At 40.9% G+C, this 18,956-nt stretch overlaps 1 protein-coding gene and 1 long non-coding RNA gene across 4 annotated transcripts; one reads left to right on the top strand and one right to left on the bottom strand.

Moving 5' to 3' along the window:
* Window positions 1–273: 273 nt before the first annotated feature.
* On the bottom strand, window positions 274–18,000 carry LOC111266180 (nicotinamide N-methyltransferase). Of its 3 annotated transcripts, none has more exons than XM_022843422.2 (4): window positions 16,568–18,000; window positions 6,061–6,585; window positions 3,737–4,008; window positions 274–1,399 (listed from the first exon to the last, which is right to left on the bottom strand). In XM_022843422.2, the coding sequence occupies exons 2-4, from the start codon at window positions 6,582–6,584 to the stop codon at window positions 1,221–1,223; spliced, it is 975 nt and encodes a 324-aa protein (XP_022699157.1). In that variant the 5' UTR covers window position 6,585; window positions 16,568–18,000; the 3' UTR covers window positions 274–1,220. The 3 variants fall into 3 exon arrangements, with proteins under 3 accessions (XP_022699157.1, XP_022699155.1, XP_022699156.1); XM_022843420.2 differs by lacking the exon at window positions 16,568–18,000 and adding an exon at window positions 13,412–15,216; XM_022843421.2 differs by lacking the exon at window positions 16,568–18,000 and adding an exon at window positions 6,861–9,192.
* LOC111266182 (uncharacterized) lies at window positions 4,015–12,935 on the top strand. Its single transcript, XR_002683920.2, has 2 exons — window positions 4,015–5,162; window positions 12,559–12,935. It is a non-coding gene; the product is annotated as an uncharacterized LOC111266182 (long non-coding RNA).
* Window positions 18,001–18,956: the final 956 nt, after the last annotated feature.

Raw genomic sequence — 18,956 nt, forward strand, 5'->3', positions numbered from 1 at the left:
TTTTTTTTTACAAATATTGTAAGCAGAAACCCAAAGGCTTTTGAAATCAACAGATAAACGAGCAACAACAACTTCATTATTTTCACGCTCGAATAGGCTCTCCTATTCAACATAGTAGAAATACTATACCTAGTTTTATCATACTGTTAAATAATAACTGCTTGCCTACTTTATAATCAACTAATTTTTGTTAGACAAAATTTATATGTACAACAATGTATAACACTGTTGATTAAATTTCCTGGAACAATTCCAGATAATGCAGCCGTGAACTCAGGTTCCGTTTGCCTAATATATTTTTATTTTTTGTGATTTGAAATCCGATATGATCAACTGTATAATATTATATGTCCGACGTGTCCTAGGTTGTATTGTCTTTATGCAGCACTTATTCACTTAGTAAGCAAATTAATGAAGCAGCTTAACAATGCAATTGAATATGTACACACACGATTGCTGTTACATGTTAAATTACAAGTTGTATCATACTCTCCCTAAATTTTTTTTTCTCTCTCTTCCGCTCTGGGAGTAGAGCTTACGTAGTAAGGTTTCTCTTCTCATATAAGATATGATCCAGCACTCGACACATATTTTCTTCACTGGATAATCTCTTTTAGCTCAGAGCGTATCTCTAAACTAGCGGATGAATAATTTATTCGTCTTACTGAAATAACTCTTACTATTTACTCATCATTGTGACGTGTCTATATCAACATACAAACCATTAATAGCCACTTACCGAAAGTTGATTAGCTGCTTTTAACGAACGTGTCTATAGGGATAGCGATTAGTTAATTGATGAAAAGTCTAATGTGTGCTCCTTGAAAGCAGTGAAATACACTATATATTAAACATTAATTTATACATGTATGTTTAGATATGTAAATTTTTTAATGGATTTTTAGTTATCATCCTAATTCAATGAAACTTTATCTCTAGTGATTTGAGTGAATTACACAACTTTAATGCACCCCACATTTCGGGGCATCGTCAAACTATAGTCATACAGTGGGCATATTCCAGCAACTCGTCATGTAAGAAGCCAATACAACAAGGTACGAAACATGATATTTTAAACTGATAATATAACGTGCAGTGTAGTGTAAAACGGGACAACGTTGAATAAATATGAAATATAGCACGTAGGAAAAGCTGAAAGCGATAAGCTGTTAGAGCAAACAGGTTGAAATAGTCTTTGTCCTAAAGTGATCCTTCGTTGTTCACGTTGGGATTGGCATCACTCGCTGGGCCACAATGCAGAAGGCGCTTTCGAAACGGTCACCATAAACGTGGCCTTGGTTCCTAAGGTGGCGGAACGAGTGTATCCGCAGGCCGGCATTATCCATTGCCCGGGTTACCATATCGTCAGTGAGTGGCAGACAATCGAAGGTTGTTTGGCCTGTAATATTATAGTGTATTGGTGATTGAATTAGAGCAAAAGAAGAAACGAAGTAGGCTCGATGTATTAGCATTGATTGGTTGTATTGACAATTGACTAGCTTTTTAATATGTTATGTGATGATGAACGGACTGCTCGTACCTTGCTGTTCGCTAGAGATAAAATGGTTAATGGAGCTCCTATATTGAGCTCGTTGAAGCTGTGACGTAACTACAGGTAAAACAAATTCTACGTTTCATAGAACATAAATATTGCTTGCTGTTAATGCACATAACAATTGAAACAGAAATTGACGAGGTTTGGAATTATATATTATTGTTTACTGATTCTTTGACAAACCTACTACACCTGCCCAAACCTACAAACTATGAAATACTATTTCTAATTAACTAAGCAATATTTTAAAATACTATTTGGCGAGTGTATTTGAATGTGTGTGTGTGTGTTTAATATACGTAAGCATGGTTACCGAATTACTTTTTTGACGCCTAGCAAAATCTGAACATTTTTCAAATAAAGAGCTTCCTTATCCTTTTCCTAGTTATTATTGCCAATAGATGCCAAAGGTAAGATTGTCCTCAATGACCCAATATACTAGCTGTAAGATCGTTCTCGAGCTGCAAAAACAACAGGTAGCTGTACCATGCAATATCTATATATCCACAACTCCAGCGTTAAACGAATAAAGGATCTCCGCCATTCGATAATTACAGGGTCAATACGAGTCATTGTGCTCCCACGTATACAATTCCTTTTATATCGTTTTCTTTTCTTCATTTCTATATATGAATGACACACTGTTATCTCTATCTGACAGCAGAATATGCTTTACAATTTCATAATCAAGTGGTAGCAATAATAAAAATGTACTGCCCATTCGTTGTTTTAATTTAGCAACATGTCGCCTGTAATATTTTGATTTCGCTACCCAGGAGTGACTTCCCTTTGTTCGATCACGATCTATCCGACATAATACGTTGCAACCTTTCGTTTGCAACTCTAGCCCTAAATATCAACAAACTGTCTTATGCTAAGCTCGCTCGTACTTCAGTAAGCACGCAATGGCTACTATAACTGACCCATAAAGAACGACAAAAAGAGGCCCTGTTGTCCAGTGTTGGGGGCACGTTTTTAAACACGTGCTTTGAGATCAACTTCCCAAATAATTGTGCGACACTCGATGATCGTTTGCTCTTTGCTCATTTTTAACAGTAAGGTTCATTCACTATATATCTACGAATGAATTTGTGAAGATCATTTCTCGAACATTCTATGTAGTCGACAGGGCACAAGTGTGCCGTGTGCACACTGGATCAAGGTGACGGCTAAATACCAAAGTCAAAGACCCTGCAACGGCCTGCTTCAATCAGAGACAGATCACAGAAAAAACAAGAACCGTTCGCTGCATATGGATGATGCGACAGCTAATCATTGTTGACGGCAATCACTTATTAATAAGTGCTCTTCAATCGCATCTCGGCTATACGAATATCTTTTTTACGGCGAAATACGAAACAGACGTAAAACGTATATCGTTGGACTGAACAACAACGAGACGTTAGAAATGTGCACTTCCTTCGATGGCAGCGTCGGCTGGCTTAGCTAATAAGACGCAGTAGTTGACCAAAAATGACGATTTGCGCTGGTTCGTGGGAGGGTCCATTCACAACAGAAATCTTCGACGAATCGTAAGCATTTTCTTTATTGAAGAGAAATTATGAGGTATATCGAAACTGGTACGAATGTGGTATGATACGATCGAAGTTGAATCCAAATCACATCTTTTTATACAGTGGCGATATCTTAGTGTACATATTGGATCCTGACCGTTCAAGCATTTGCTCACAATGCTAAGCAAAGCATCCTGATCACTATATTGTGCTTATGGACATGCATGATTTGTATTTCAGTATGAAGTAGAGTGGGCCCCATGCTTACCTCAACTGCAAATTTCATAGGGACGTATTGACTTAATACCAAAATTGTGATTCAATGATGTTCTGTCCCGTTTTAGAAATGTTTGTTTACTTTGACATCTTTGTAATTGAGAACATTGCAAAATTGTACTGTGGTCGCAAAAAAGACTATCTTCTTTATTCTAACGTGTGGAATAAGCAAACATCTAAACAGGACATACAAAGCAACCTACTTTAACTGGTTAGTTAAAGAAAAATCTTGTTGTACTCAATGATACTTTATAATTAGACAAGATAACTATTTCTTTCGTCCATGAGCTTCTGATAAATGCATAATTCATGTAAAAACTTAGTGCCCAGATCTCTTTGCTATGTAAACGGCGGCAGCTATGACGTAGCACAAGGCTGTCTTCACACGTACCAATTGTATAGCCAGTCGTTCCAGTGAGGCCACATTGCACAAAGAATCCGCTTGGTTTGAGCATTTGATGGGCGATCTTCCAGATCGCGTTTTCGTATGTCGGTACATCGAGACATGCGGCCTCCAGGCAAGTTGACGAAACAACGACATCAAATCGAGCGTCGTTTTGACTTTCCTGAAGGATGTACGGCGCGGTCACGTCACAGCGGCACGTTTTGCTCACCGAATCCTTCGTTCGCCGGATGATCTCGTAGCCCCCATCACGCATATTACTGTGAAGAAAGCCAAATCAGATATTTGTGGGTATCTGAGTGATCGATCTACTCCAAAATTCAAAATTGAAATTGTACTCCAATAAAACCTCTTTTCTCATCGGTTGTTTTGCGTTGCTTAGTGAAAGTTCAACCACAGTACGACATCAGCAAATGACATAAAACTCTCCCATACACATTTACCAGTGCATGTGTGCCAACTGTACAAGATTCGATAACCGGTGTAGGCCTCGAAAATTTCACTATAATTTACTACAAAACTAGCTATCGGCTATGCTACGAGAGGAACGAGGGTCACCGCTGCATTAGTACTATTAACTAAAACAATATGTAAAATACACACATTTTATTCTACTGTTGCATTTTGGAACTGCAAGGTGCATTATCACCGTGTGCCGCCCAGGGAAGATGGGTTTTTCGCTTTCAACAAAAACGGTTATTGAAGCGGTTTCACTTGGTTTGAAACATATTCTGTAATTGCTCCTGCCAGCGTTAATATAATTTTTACAGGTACGTAAAAGTCCACTTCTTGTCGTACGATAAAAAAATAGGCAGTTTATCATAATAATTGTACGCATTTTATACCATAAAAACAAAATTTTTCACGTAGTCAGGCAGAAAAATTAAAATGGCTATTTTAACGATTTTGTATATTCAAGCTTGAAAGTCCTAGATAGTACAAGCAAAATTCATAATTGTTGATGGATGATCTAAGGCCCAGATGTGTCTTACCATATACGGCGCCTTTCGGAAGAGCGCAAGATGCGCTTCCTTCGCGAAATAGCATACTTAGTTTATTCCGAGACTTCACACAGAGCAATGTCAGATACGAAAGTAAACTTGACAGTGAAATATATGACACGTGGACAACGTGTCCTTTGAATGGACCAGTGACTGGGCCTATACACATTGAAAAATATATGCTCACTTCTATTCCCTACAAAAAGCCTAAATAGCATAATAGAATAAAGTACGGGACGGTGTTACACATCGATACTTTTGCCATCTAGTATCCCCTTAATCTAACACTAAATTAAAACGATGTTCATTTTAGGAGTGGCTCGCCACTGCCCCCGCGTTACCTCGCTCAGCACCGTCAGGGTCACGTCACGACAGATACTCGACTACGTTGTTAAATTTCGCGAAAAAATGCAGTGAGTACAAATGACGTTATCTTCATAATGGTGCTTATGTCCTCTGCACTCCCTCAGTAGAGTCTTTTCATTCTTCCTGTATTTAGCGTAAACACACATTATAGACTTATTGCAGTGGCCTGCAAGGTCGGAGCTTTTCAGCTTACGATTATGTAGAGCAGCGCACCATACACATAACACATACATCCGACCCACAAATGCTCTGTGCCGGCTTTTTGACAGGCGAGCTGCACCTCAGAGAACCTAGCTAGAAGACACAGGTAATCGCTGCAGGCAAAAGGTAACAACCTTGCAAAGGCAGCAATTTGAATATGACTTTGCTGAATCAGTGTCTCGACGCTTACGTGCTATCGTAATTGTGTTGGCTGTAGCAGCGCGCTCCGAAAGGCCAATGGTCCTGGTAAGTACGCCTATGATATATGTGTTCTGTAAGCTGGCCTTAAAACGGCCTTGAGGGCGTGGTCAGCGATGTTTTCGAGATTAAGTCGTTTCAGTCGGTCGTTGACATAACTACACTTCAACCTGTTACATGCGGTTTGCTTGTGTACAGATACAAGATATATCGAGGTCTGTCTCGACTACCAGAGCTTTTTGGGAGGCTGCAATGTAGTGTAATGATCAGGCTATCACACCATGATGGAAACGTGAAAGTATAGCAGTCGTTGCATGAAATGGGTTCATTGACCGGTTAGTTGACCGAGTGTTATTACCGTAGGAACTCAGAAATGTAGAGAATCATGTTAATTAATTGCTGCATAGGGTGCAGTTATTGCAATTTCCTATACATCTGATATACCGTTTATTATTGTCTCGTATTGAGCTTTAAAACAGGAATAAACGGATTAATTATTTATTAGCATCGTTTTTTTCATTAGTTGCTACGTGTTAATTGTCTTACCTCTTATTTTCGAGGGATGATACGATCTGGGCGAGGAAGTTGATGTCAAATGCATCAGCCATATCGTTGCGCCACTTGTTGATCTCAATGAGGTTTGCATGCGTGAAGTCTGCCATAACGATGTTGTGGATAAAGGCAGAACCACTTAGCGACGCATAGGCCGTTGGACCACAGCCAAGATCGAGCATTTTTAGGTGATCAAAAAACTCGACATCCGGATATCGATATTTTTTTGCCTCGTTCTGAAGCACCTTGGAATAGTGGCCATTAAAAAAGTCATGGAGGCACTCAAGGAAGAATCTGTGCACGGAACCAAACTCACGCATCATATGCTGGTAGAGGACCGCGTTAAATTCTTCTCGGTACCTTCGGCGCAGTTCCACATACACCTTGAATTTTTCGACAGGTTCCACTGGAGTAGCAAGATGGCTCTTCAGCTGCTTTTGACGCTTCAGCGAATTGGCCCTTTCAAGCGACGATGATTCGCCAAACCTAACCATCTTACCACTTGCGCTGCGAACCATTCTGAAAGATTAGCAATTACGCCGGGAACAATAGAATGCACGTAAAGAATCTGGTCAGTATAACACGGTAATATCACGCAAAGTTTAAGCAGCAGCACAACGTCTGTTCGCTTAACAATCTTTATTGTCTCTCTTGAAGAAAAGCCTATGACAGAAAAAACGTCACAAGGAGTGTTTTTCTATTCTACCAACTCCACGGACGTGCGTTCGTATCTGTTGCAGAAAAGTTTTCTTGCACTTTTTGAATATTCTATTCTATCCGTACAATTCACTCACAACTAGCTAGCAACGTAATGGGCAGTCCAATTTAACGACGGGAGCCGCGATGTTTTGGCATGTCGAGGAATTCCCACGCCGAAATGGACTCGAAACTTCGAGGTCTACCAGGTACCACTTCGCCAGTCAGTAGAGAGGGACCGAGGAGTAAGGGGAAGCCGGCCAAGAATCCAAGAAGAAAACCGGAAAGTGATTCGTGCAGACATGCAAAGTGAAGGAAATCCTGTATCACTCTCTGTCTTGACGCGCGCAACGGCAAGGAACGTTTACAATACCCAGCACGGCCGTAATGTGTATTCATCATTTACACTGCGTAACGCGGCATTATGTTGGCAGCGTTTGTTGTAGCTACTATAAAAACGAATCAGTTCTAGTCTTTTCTTTCTAGACCTTTCAATGCCTCCCTCCTGCACAGTTACGTCCACTCCATCAGTTTCTGCGTATCTATTTCTGCCGCTATCGCTGTCGCCTTCTTCGCGATCAGCCTTCCGCTATTGCCGATGGCACGGAATCATTGTCACGAAGACCATTCGAACTTATCAACTGGTCCGCGAGCCACTCAAGAAGAGCAAGCGGCTTATTTTGTAGTGTCCACTGTTGTTTTGTGCCGTGCCGTCTTGTCTATCCGAACGCTTCCTTTCTCGAGTTACCTCTTTCCTAAGACTGCGGGATCTATTTGCTCGACCGTCAAGATCGAAACTGAGAACGATAAAAGCTACAGCCGCTGCCAGGTGCCTGCATTCGTTCAGTTATACCTCGGATGTGTAGAGCTGCTGGTGTTATTGGTATTGATATCTTTGCGTATAGCGTACGACAGTGGCTGTACAGCCTGCCTGTCCATAGCACACTGTCTGTCTCCTCGATTGTGTATGTGTATGGGACGATTACTGCGCCGCAGTTTGTATATATGAGTGACCAAATGTACGTGCATCTATGCAGCCTGCTCTCGCAAATGTATGCTTTCGTGTGTCTGTATTTCACGAGCTTCTAATCATTGTTTGGTATAATGTAACTGCGTGGTGTGGTTGTGGATACTAGTACACTAGTAGCTGCGAAAGTCGCATTCTGACATTACGCCTGTTCGCAGAAGGCAGGCCTGATCTATGCTTGCCCACACATTCGACTGCGAAGCTGGGACTCGAGCCGACTAAATACGTGCTTTCCAGGCTCGTTGGTCCAGTCATCACGTCGCCTACTGGCAACGGCGTTGTTTTAGCTGTTGTACAATTAGCGCCGTATCTACTCACTACGGTCTGATAGTGAATGAGTTGCACCCGCGAGAATCACTCAGAGTGGGCAGAAGGACGTTACGCAGACCAATATACATATGAAGAACATACGCACTTATACGAGACATCCGAGACACGGGATGGCAAGCGGCAGGAGTCAGACCATACCGGTAACAGTGGCTGCAATTGCATCGGCAGCGAAACTTCTATACTTAAGAAAAGCGATGTCGTGCGCTATTCGCCTGCTTGACCTTGGTCTACAAGACAACGCGACAGAGATAAAAGGGCGTCGTACGGGGACGCCTGGGTGGCGTCAGCGGTAGCATCAACCGCGGCTGTGGTATTAGTGGCAGCTGTCGCAATGACAATCATAGCGGGCTGACGTCGCGTATTGAATTGAGGATGATTTCGTACTAAGACGCTACTACGGGGATATGGACGGGGGAGTTTAGCACCAAGGGACTACGACTACGGCTAGTTCGTTGGGCGCAAGAGCTATAACTTGGGCATTAATTTATAAAGCGCAACGTATTGTGAGGAAGTGAGTTTAGTCTTTATTCAAGTGAAATTGCTGCTTCCGTGTCGTGACGCAAATTAAGTGCCAATAGCATCGCGTGACGATTATGTCCAAGTATAGGTTGCAGCTGTCAGCGGAGTTACCGGTGGGACACTGCTGTTACTGATAGTTAGTTAATTGGGTAGTTGTATTACTGGATCACTAGTGCTGTTAATAAGTCCAGTTCTTTCTGCTGTCAGGCTCGCTCAAGCTGCTTATGTCTTCAGCTACGAATTTCTAAACCGATCGTGTAGGCTTTAAACTGAGATATATATACACATATATGTGATCGATGTCTTTGCACAGCTTATAAAAAAAATGATGAAATGCTCAAGCCACTTCCGAAGGAAAGAAGCGTGAAATGTATCTAGACTCAATATTTTGGTTTACGCTTTTCGAAAAATAATCGTAAGTAAGCTTGATATTGTCAATAGGCACATAATCCTTCAGTGTTCCAAATTTCTATTTGTTTTAACTGAGCACATTAAAGGGTTTAATTTCAAATAGTCGTCTTATCTAGTCGAGGGACGAGAAGTTTTTCAAGATAAAAACTTGAGACGAATAGTGGCTACGGTAACTAGGTCGTTCCATCAGCTGTCATAGCCTACTAGCGAATGACAATGACCTCAGTTTATTTGAAGCAATCTGTAGGGTATTCAGGTCGCTTTTGGAAATCGGTACCAGAAGGTCGTACCGCAGGAAATATGCGAATTCGCCCCCGTAATATAAGGACCCTTGTGTGTAAGTCCGGTCAAACTCGAACATCTCAACTAGCGCCTGGCAAATAAACGACCACCCTCAATTTCTAAAGGTTCGACGTTGAATAACACGTTTTAAATACGTTTGCTATATGGCGCCGTTAGTACTTAGGCTGTCATTTTTTTCCCAACAGTTTGTTCTTGTCTGCAAAAAAACTATGTATCGCATTATAAAGCAGCTGAACACTTGATATTCGTTAGTCGAAACACTTGTGTCAATGCTTGCCATATTTCAGGACCTTCTATATGCTATTCGGCACTAATCCCTCGTAGAAAAGGCTTTAAAAACATAATGAGCTTTATGTGTCCCTTTCTGTGTATGCCTTCAATTTTACTTTCAAGCACCAGTAATCGGGTTTATTTTGATTGACATTGTAACTGGTGGCTTCAGTCAGTTCACTGAGTGTGGTGGTGATTCACTTCGTGGATTTAGGGGCCATATCCGTAACGTGTATGTAGTTACTGAAGTTTTCAAGCATTCTGTGAAGTTTCATCTGATAGCGGTGCGTAATCATTCTTCCCACATTCATTATTGCCGTTCATGATGTTCGTGCCATTCGAAACCCAACCTAGAAAAAGCAAAGTACCTGTTCTAAAGTATTGGCAAAACCACGACTGAATTCTTTTCTCCAAGCTCCGTGTAGTTTATACAATTCGTGGAGTTCGCTCAACCGTTCGACATACCGTTCTGTACACTTTTACCATAAACACATACCATGAGATTTTTCATTCGTCATTTCTCTTTCATTTTACTATGCCGGCCTAGTTTGGTTGCAATGCTATCAATGCCTAGCAAGTCATTGTTGAACACTGGACAGTGCTCTGCGCCGGTGTCTTTCCGGCCTATCAGATAGGCAGATAAAGCTTAACAACAGCAGAGGTTGCAAGATGCTTCCTCGAAAAAATCAGATGATTATCAACAAAACGGAATGAAGGAGAGAAGTGCGTAATATGTGTCTAATGAGTGTATAAACACTTTCACAGAATTCGAACTTGTCCATCCGAGACAAACCTACCCCACGGTTCAGTAGGCTTTTGAACAAATCAGATATTACTTGGTGACGTCGGGCCTTGAGGACCACCTTTTTCGGTCTCAAAACGAATCGAATTGGGAGGATGATGCCTCTAAATGATAACGAAGAACGTCAGGCTCTTCCTTATCGCCACTATTCGCCTGTTGTCGTACCTGCATTCATGTGTGTCTGTAATCATTCGTTGTCTGTGCATGAATGTGTGGGTCTAAGTAAATAGCTCAAGAGAGTCTAATCGCGCCCCAGCTACTGAGCGAACGCATCGGAAGCTCATGGGTTTTTAGCGGTTTATTGCAGCTAATACTCGACTAGTGCGTAAATACCACTATCTCTTGTACTGGCAAGTAGTGAGCAAACGGCAAGTAAACAAGTATGCACATGGTGCGCCTTGCCTCTCTGAGAAGGTGTCCCAGGTGGGTCATCTACTGAAAGACTGGAAGCACACTGGTCACGGTCGAAATGGCAATAAAGAGACAGTGGCAACAACAATATAACAGATAACTTTGTACAGTGATTCTGAAAGCTGGGATATCTTTGGTTACGATTGTCCCAGTAATTATTGAAATCATAGTCCTCAAAAGAAGTGGAGCAAACGTCAAGAGATTCTTCGCTTGTGCAGTATTCGTTAAGGTATACGAGTAGTTTTTATTTTTTTTTTGGGAAACACGACTGCTTAACGTTTTCGTTTTTTTGTCCGTATACACTTTGTTACTGACATGAAAATCGCTAGAACTATGGCTCATACACGCTCTGCATAAAATCATTGCAGAAAAATATTATACTAAATGCTGATAATGACATGACCAGTAAAAAGTTACAGTTTAATTACAAACGTTTACCGGCCCAGGTCCTGTTCAGCTATAATTAATTTTTTCAACTTCGAACTCAATTTTTCTTTGAGAAACCAACCAATAAACAATAGACGATCCAATGATACTGACGTCTACGTTTCTAAGAGTATTTTAACATGCGACAGTTTGCCAATAGCTCTTAGAGTTGACTTGACAGGTTTTACTCTGTAATGTAGCCCGATTTTGATCTAAAATGCATGATTATGTCATTCTTGCTCGATAGGCAGAAATTACATATTAGGAATGTTCTCAGTCTACCAGACTTAGATGGTGCTAATACTCGACTGTTTTTCTGGCTGCTGTGCCTAATATTTTTTTTTTGGAGTTTTGGAGGGGAAAGCTCATTAACTCGCCGCTTCTTGCTCTCGTCGTATTCGTTGCTTGAATAGTTTTCCTAGCGAAAATACAAATATTGTCTGAGGTGAGCGACGAAAAGTGTATCCACAAAAACTGGCTGTGTGATAGTATACAATGCATTGAAAACAACTTGAGAGTTACTGCAAACAAAGTTTTTTGCTTCTATTGACCTCTCCTAATATGCGCAGTGCTGTTGTATACCAGGTTCTGCCTATAATTAAAAAATTTTTATTCCTCACTTCAACAGGGGAGAAATAATCTTTCTTGCTGATGAACGGAACAAGACCCATTGAAAACGCGTTTGCACATCAAAATGATAGAATAAGGGCCATGCCATCTGAAGCGACGAAGGGTATAAACGGGCCAGCCGCCGTATGATTTGGAGCCGCCATAACGTTTTGATGTTTTTTCCATTATACAAACAGGCTAAGACAGACAAAACATAAACGCCACAACAGAAACTTATACCAGGCAATTCCCTTCTGTATAGCGTGCGTCCCATATTTAAATTTTTATTAAGCATGGAGGCCTGGTATTCAAACGATAGGTAAAGAACTAATAAATGACAACTAATGTTGAAACAACGAATGCCAATGACTCAGACTCGAAAAGCAAGTTAAAATTAAAAAAACCGCGCTCCGAACATTCGGTTTAGCAACAGACGACTCACACCTAACGCAAGCCAATCGTGCTGTTCAATAGCCAACAAGCGCTATAGGTGCAGGGAGTAGTAGTGTTATAGAAGTATACTTAAAACGTAACATGAAACGTATCATATTTTCGACCCAACGAGGTCAACTTTGCGAATCAATAACGTCTACAATTTTCTCCGAAAAGCGAATTACATTCCTCGTTTTAGATACAATCGATCTATAGACATATAGCTCATCATAATTGTGTTAGTTTCATCTTGAAGTTTGCAGAACTCCGTCATCAAAGGTACAAGCGGGATTGGTACAACCTGATAGATGGCTGATAGCATGAAGTGCGGTATTACAACACATTCGATCAAGCAAGACTGGGTTAAGTTATGCAGTCAGATCATTTTCATCATTCTCACCGAACTTTATTTCCCAGCTAATGCTGTCCGTCACCAGTAAGTAAAAAGGTAACGGATGTACCACGAGGGAGATAAAATGTGTGAACAACGAACAGAAGCTCGTAGCTAACTACGTCGAGCGATAGTCTAAGTATTGTCGAAAACCAATAATCGTAACTTTAATGAATCAGCTGTGTACGTAGTTGATATACGTTCTCATGAAGTAAAAAAACTGAGTAAGAGCATTCGTTTAATGATCATGTTTATTTATTTTGTTTCCTGTTTGTGCAGTACGCACTGCATTGGATTAAAGAATTTCGACGTATTTGCTTTAGGATCAGATCCAAACCTAACTTTTAGCTACCTAGATCATTTTAACTCAAACACCTATATTTTACTGTGGCTACTTTCGCTTAAAAAACCATATTTCGATTAAGGCAGCGTACAGTCTGCACTTACGTGTAGTCCAAACTATTAAAACACCACTAGAAAAAGTGGTGATTGTTTTTAAACGAAGGCAAAATTTCAACCTTGGTATTTTTTAACGTGCTTCCATTCCTTGTGGCTAGTTATCAAATCAATTGAGGTAGTATCAGTTACACTCAATCTGCAGCTATCAGTAACACTATTAATTTCTCTAGTGAATAAATAATAGAATTTCGGTCAAAGACGTTTCTCTACAAGTTAGCTCATATTCAAAACACACGTTATACAACATGAACAAACTTACCGCCATCGTGTATGCTATCACCAAATAGTTTTTTCTATCACTTTAGAGGCAATCCTGCAAATGACTTCGTCTATTGTGCTCGTCACCTCTTCCCTCTAGACCAACCCTCTGAAGTCCTCTACATCTTTCAAGTCCGCACAAAAACTAACTACACAGTAGTTCTAAAAGTTTTCGTGATTACACTTTCTTGAATGTACCAACCAGCGAGGCTGACTGAAATAAAATGCCATCGAACTATGGCCTTCCTCGTTGTCCTTCGTTTCGTCTACTTTGTCTTTTGATCCTATTGTCCTGCAACCGTCGTTCACGTATTGTCTGCTTTTGTCAACGAACAACAGAGGCAACACCAACTTAGTTTCTTAACCATTACTATCCGACTGTACTCCACCGAAGACAGATCTACCCGAACTGCAGCTTGTGCGAGTTTTTGCTTGACTACAACAAATACGGAATAAAGCCCTTGACAATACCTTCTTATTCGATTTCTGCTTCAGTCCTTCTGCAACAGCTGAGCGCCACTACAACTAGCGATCTGTCCGTTCGCGTTTTCGGTTGGTGGCAACCAAATCTCAGTGGGCAGCTTTGGCGTCAACAAAAAAGCGGGCTGAGGCGCGACGATGGATGGCCAAACGGCATAAGCGACAGCAACGGAGGCAACAGTAAGAACCGCCGTCGCCGCGCGTCGGGATGACCGGTCGCGACCACAACGTCGTTCAGTCATCAGCAATCAGCGACCACAACGTTGACGATGATACGCACCGACGTCAGCGGCGATGGCAACAGCGGGCACCAGCTATCGCAAACGTTACGGGCCAGGCATAACAATAACAATCAAATGCCGAGTGAGCCCTCTATTTTGTTGTTGTCGCTCCAATGTGTTTTCCCTTTTCTACGACGGTTCACAATCGCCAACCACTAGTATAGAGTTAATGCTCCACAGCTGAATCGTGGTGCTACCGCACACCGTTGGCGCAATTATTTGCGCCGTCCGCATCGTTGCAGGCACCAATATCAACTCTTTTTGTGATCATAATCGCCACGTTGCCAGAGACGATCTGTGAACTGCGGCCATTCCTGTTGTTGTTACTGCTGCCGCTGCTGACTGGATATTGTGACTGTAATACCAGGCACTAGTAGAAAGGCAAAACTGGATAGAAAGGTGGTCGATAATTCCTATGGTTCGAATAGGACTTTATAGGACATGTACTTGGCGGGTAAGCAGCTATCCGTCAGTATCGGCTCTGGGTCCTTGGCCTCTTGTCGCCGGTATTTGCTTTGCCTGCATTTGGGCAAATCGTGCGCGACTCACGTTGGGCCGGGCGAGCTAGGAGTTGAGTGGACGTATGAGGCTAATGCCTGGCGATCTCCAAGGGAGAGAATTAAGGCGCTCTAATGGGTCCGCAACAAGGCGACTATATTTTCATTTATCTACAAAAAGGCGCTTGATATACGGTAAATATCTACAGCAGCTGATGTTGCGTAGATGCACGTAGATGAAGCTTTTAGTAGCAATGGTATAAGGTAAAAGGTTTTAGCCGAGGTAGAAAGGCTGCGCAGTCATTTAAGGTATTGCACTTACGACAGAGGACAAGTGTTGACATTTAGTTCAGGCTTTCGATATCCAAGCTAGTTTTAGAATCACTCTGAAGTAAATTCGCATCAATAAAAGGCAATGTTGATTTATGAGAAGCCTGCATTGAAAAAGTTCGATCTGTACGAGTTTTGTAAGACGCTGGGGGGATAAGTGAGCATGGGCCTTACAGGCCCAGAGTAGGGTCGAACAGGTGCCACCACTTAATACCTGTGTTACCCAGTTGAATAAAAAGGGATGATATTTTGATAAAACGCAATGTATAATTCCCCGACATCATGACTTGCACTAATTCGGTTTTTATAACTTTGAGCAAAAAAGCTTTCCCAAATATAAGTTTTTCGACATAAAGTTTTTTCGTAGAGCCAAGCCGGCCACCAAAGTTAATCTAATCGCTGGAGCCGCTTCCGTAATCTTTTTTACATGGATACATACAAACTTTACTTACCCTGTTTAACCCCTCACTTTAAGACTCAAAAAGTGCATAGACATACATATACAAAATAGATGATAACCCATAATATATATATTAGGCAATATGATATTAGCCTTTCGTTATGAAGCGAACCTTGAATTTATATAATATTTTGTAAACTCAACAACCAAAATAACTAAATTACAGTTTTATAAACTGTCAACGAGCCGTAAGGTAATACTAGAACTAGTTCGAATGTCGTGAGGTGTGACAGCGAACATCTGGCTAGAATCTATTTAGCATTCATTTCCAAAAATGTCGAATAAGCCTATGCCAATGCCAAATTTTTTCTATATGCCGTAGAAGATGATATGCCCCGATGCTAAGTAGCCACGTCACAGATATTTTACCAGAAGGGACACTTTAATTACTAGTTTACTTAATAATAACTAGATATTTACCTCTTCTGGGTTATCTCAACAAAACAATTTTTTATTGATAACAAAATGTCCGAACCTGAGCATTTCTTATAATAGAACAGTATTTTAGCCCTGTCGCTCACTGCAAAATAAATGTGGTGACCTTGGAAAGATCTGACTTCGGGAGGTGCAGATGAAGAACCTAAAATAACGTAAATGTAAATTATTACCATTCTAACGCGATAAATAGTGTCGGTCTGTTCGAGCACTTGAACGACCTGCGATGTTTATCCATTGACTTGCGTAATGTGTTAGAACTAAAAGTTAACTTCTCATATGTACTTAGCCTTGATTCTAATGGGTTGAGCCTTCGATTTAACCAAAGTGTGCATTAAACCTATATTACTACCAAATGGAGTATAACATAGCTATATGTTTTTTCAACTTTGCCTTCAAGCGGACAATTCTAGCAAGGAAAGAGACCCGTATATATATATATATAGAAAAATTTATATCGACATGTTCCTATATTTTTAGAATAGATCAAGACAGAACAAAATACGGATGGCCCAGCCGACCCCATACATAAACGATACCATATATAGATAGTGGCCAGTTTCTGTTTTACATACGTACACTTGGTACAGTCATTCGGGTACATATTCACCGTACTGCCTACTTACTCTATAAAGCCTTTTCAATCTATACGCAAAATAGAAGCACGCTAATACCTGGACCGGCGGGAGCGTTCTTCGCGGTGTATCGTCTTTCGCAATTTCCGTGACAGCCGAAAAAGGAGTGCTCCTACTGTACGAATTTATCTAGTAAAATCAAAGGTCACAGAGAGAGAGAGCGCTCTTCGTCACTAGCGTCGAAGACTGTAGCAGAAAGATGATTCACAGACACATATACGAGTCACCACCTGCTCTAGCGTCACTCTCAAATCTGTTAGAAATGATCCATTATCAAAGGCGGCGGCGGCGGCAACAACGCTCTCTAGCATTGCTCCCTACTTTCTACCCACAGAAACCAACGGTTGTCCGAACCAGAGAGCCCTCTCAAAGACTTAATGTTTGTAAAACTTCGATAGAGAGAGCGTATAAGTTGAAAGAGATGAACAAACAAATATCCACAGCAACGCTTGTGTATCGCTTACACGAATGACAGTACCAATTGCCAACAAACTGAGCACCATTGCAGACATCATTTAGAGAAAGGTGGATGAATGGGCGAGCCGTATTCCATACTTCGCCGCTATCTTTATCGTCGCTTTTCTGCTTTAGGTCGTTCTGTCTGTGTACCCCGCTAATCTCCTGCTACGATGTACTGCAGCGTAGTGGTTTAGTTTAGTAGCTTCTTGAAAATGGTCTTCGCACCAGAGCTGAACGGCGAGGAGGCCTTTAGACGGCCTTGGCGAGGGTCAATGAGCATAACGCACAAACACTGTTGGCAATGCTACCAAAGAGCATGCTACAGAGCTTAGCAGCAGTATGCCACGAGCGACTGTGTCCGATTTCACGCTGAGGTGCCATGAAGTTTCGCCTCGAAATGAAAGAGAGCTCAAGGACGACCAATCAATATGTACGCACATTGTCTGTACGTAAAGAGAAGAGCAGTAATGCCGAACAGCTGATAAAACCATGTCACTTAGCTAAAGATATAAAAAACCCTCAATCGTTTTGGGAACGACTATAGTGTTTAATACAAAATTGGATTTATAAGTAGCCGGTTTACTGTTAGAAAGCCTCCCACCTTAGATTTTACTTTCCCTGAAATAAAATTGCACGCAAAATACAACATGTTAGTAAACATCCACCGACAAGAACATATACAATATTAATATCATGTTTATGTTATTTCAGATTAGGCCCGTAAACAAATGATTAGGATATGTATTTAAATATAAACATATTTCACTGACTAAGCAAATAAAACAAACTCAGCAGATATATCCTATTTTATTTAGATTAACCTGGTCTATAAGTCCATCTTGAAAGTTAAAGATTGTGTTTTACGAGCTTGAAATCCGATTTACGCATGGTTGTGACCGCGTTATGCAATGGACGGCGATTAACATAATGAATCAAGTTAATCTTCCTTTCAGAAAGCCTAAAATTAATCGCAGATGTTTGACATATGTATATGTATAATTTCCCTAGGTTCTTTGGTAAATAGTCGATTGTACATGTCTTAGAAGATCCAAATACCTGCAAAGCTCGACAACGTACGATAACTCCTTGTGGAACACCCTATAGTGGTGAAGGGTAATTTTGAAATACAAAATCACTTCTGCATCCTACTGGCAATCTTTGCTGCACCCTCGTTCGAAATGCTTTTGACTGTCACCTCGGCGCCAAAGCAAAAACTGCTTCAGGAACGGCATCGACATAATCCCGATAGTAATTCGGTGTACGGTTTTGCTAGGAAAAAGAATATTTGTAGATTGATTTGTACAACACCCAGTGCATGCGGAATTATTTCATTTGATTTCATCGTATTAACTGTATTGAAAAAGAAACAGTAGAATTACCAGCCTACTAGCTTGACAGACTTTTTTTTTTTTTTTTTTTTTTTTTAGAACCATAAGAAATGATTTAGTCCGAACGACTAGTCACGTCATTGTTTTTGGAAGCATGAGGGTTCTTTATGAATACATGTAGTAAGGTAAATAATGTTGGGCGACTAAAAAATTACGTACTATTCCTCGCTGACTTCTGCTTCTGACCATAGGACGACTTAATTTAGACTACAGGCCGGTTATGGACAAGATAAAGGAAATTAATCTTCGAGGGTCCATTCTGATTTGTCATCATGAGACTACACCTTGGGATTTAATGATGTGAGAAAGACGCATGTTGTGGAAGAATCCAACAAAAAATACCAAAGGAAGAATAATTGACTGGTGGTAGAATAAATGGGATGCTTGACCCAGACTAGTCTTGGATGCGGCGCTCATCGATGTTATATCTATCTAATAGACCTGGCAGAAAAGTTATCTATCACTTGACGCAGATGTTTTCAGGCCATAAAACCTTTTAAAGCTACCTGCATAAGACAGATAAGGCATATTCAAGCAGTTGTGTGTTATGCACGGAGGAAACCTGATACACAGCCCTTCAC

This window comes from Varroa jacobsoni, unplaced genomic scaffold (assembly GCF_002532875.2).
Source record: "Varroa jacobsoni isolate VJ856 unplaced genomic scaffold, vjacob_1.0 scaffold_1063, whole genome shotgun sequence".
Lineage (NCBI taxonomy): Eukaryota > Metazoa > Arthropoda > Arachnida > Mesostigmata > Varroidae > Varroa > Varroa jacobsoni.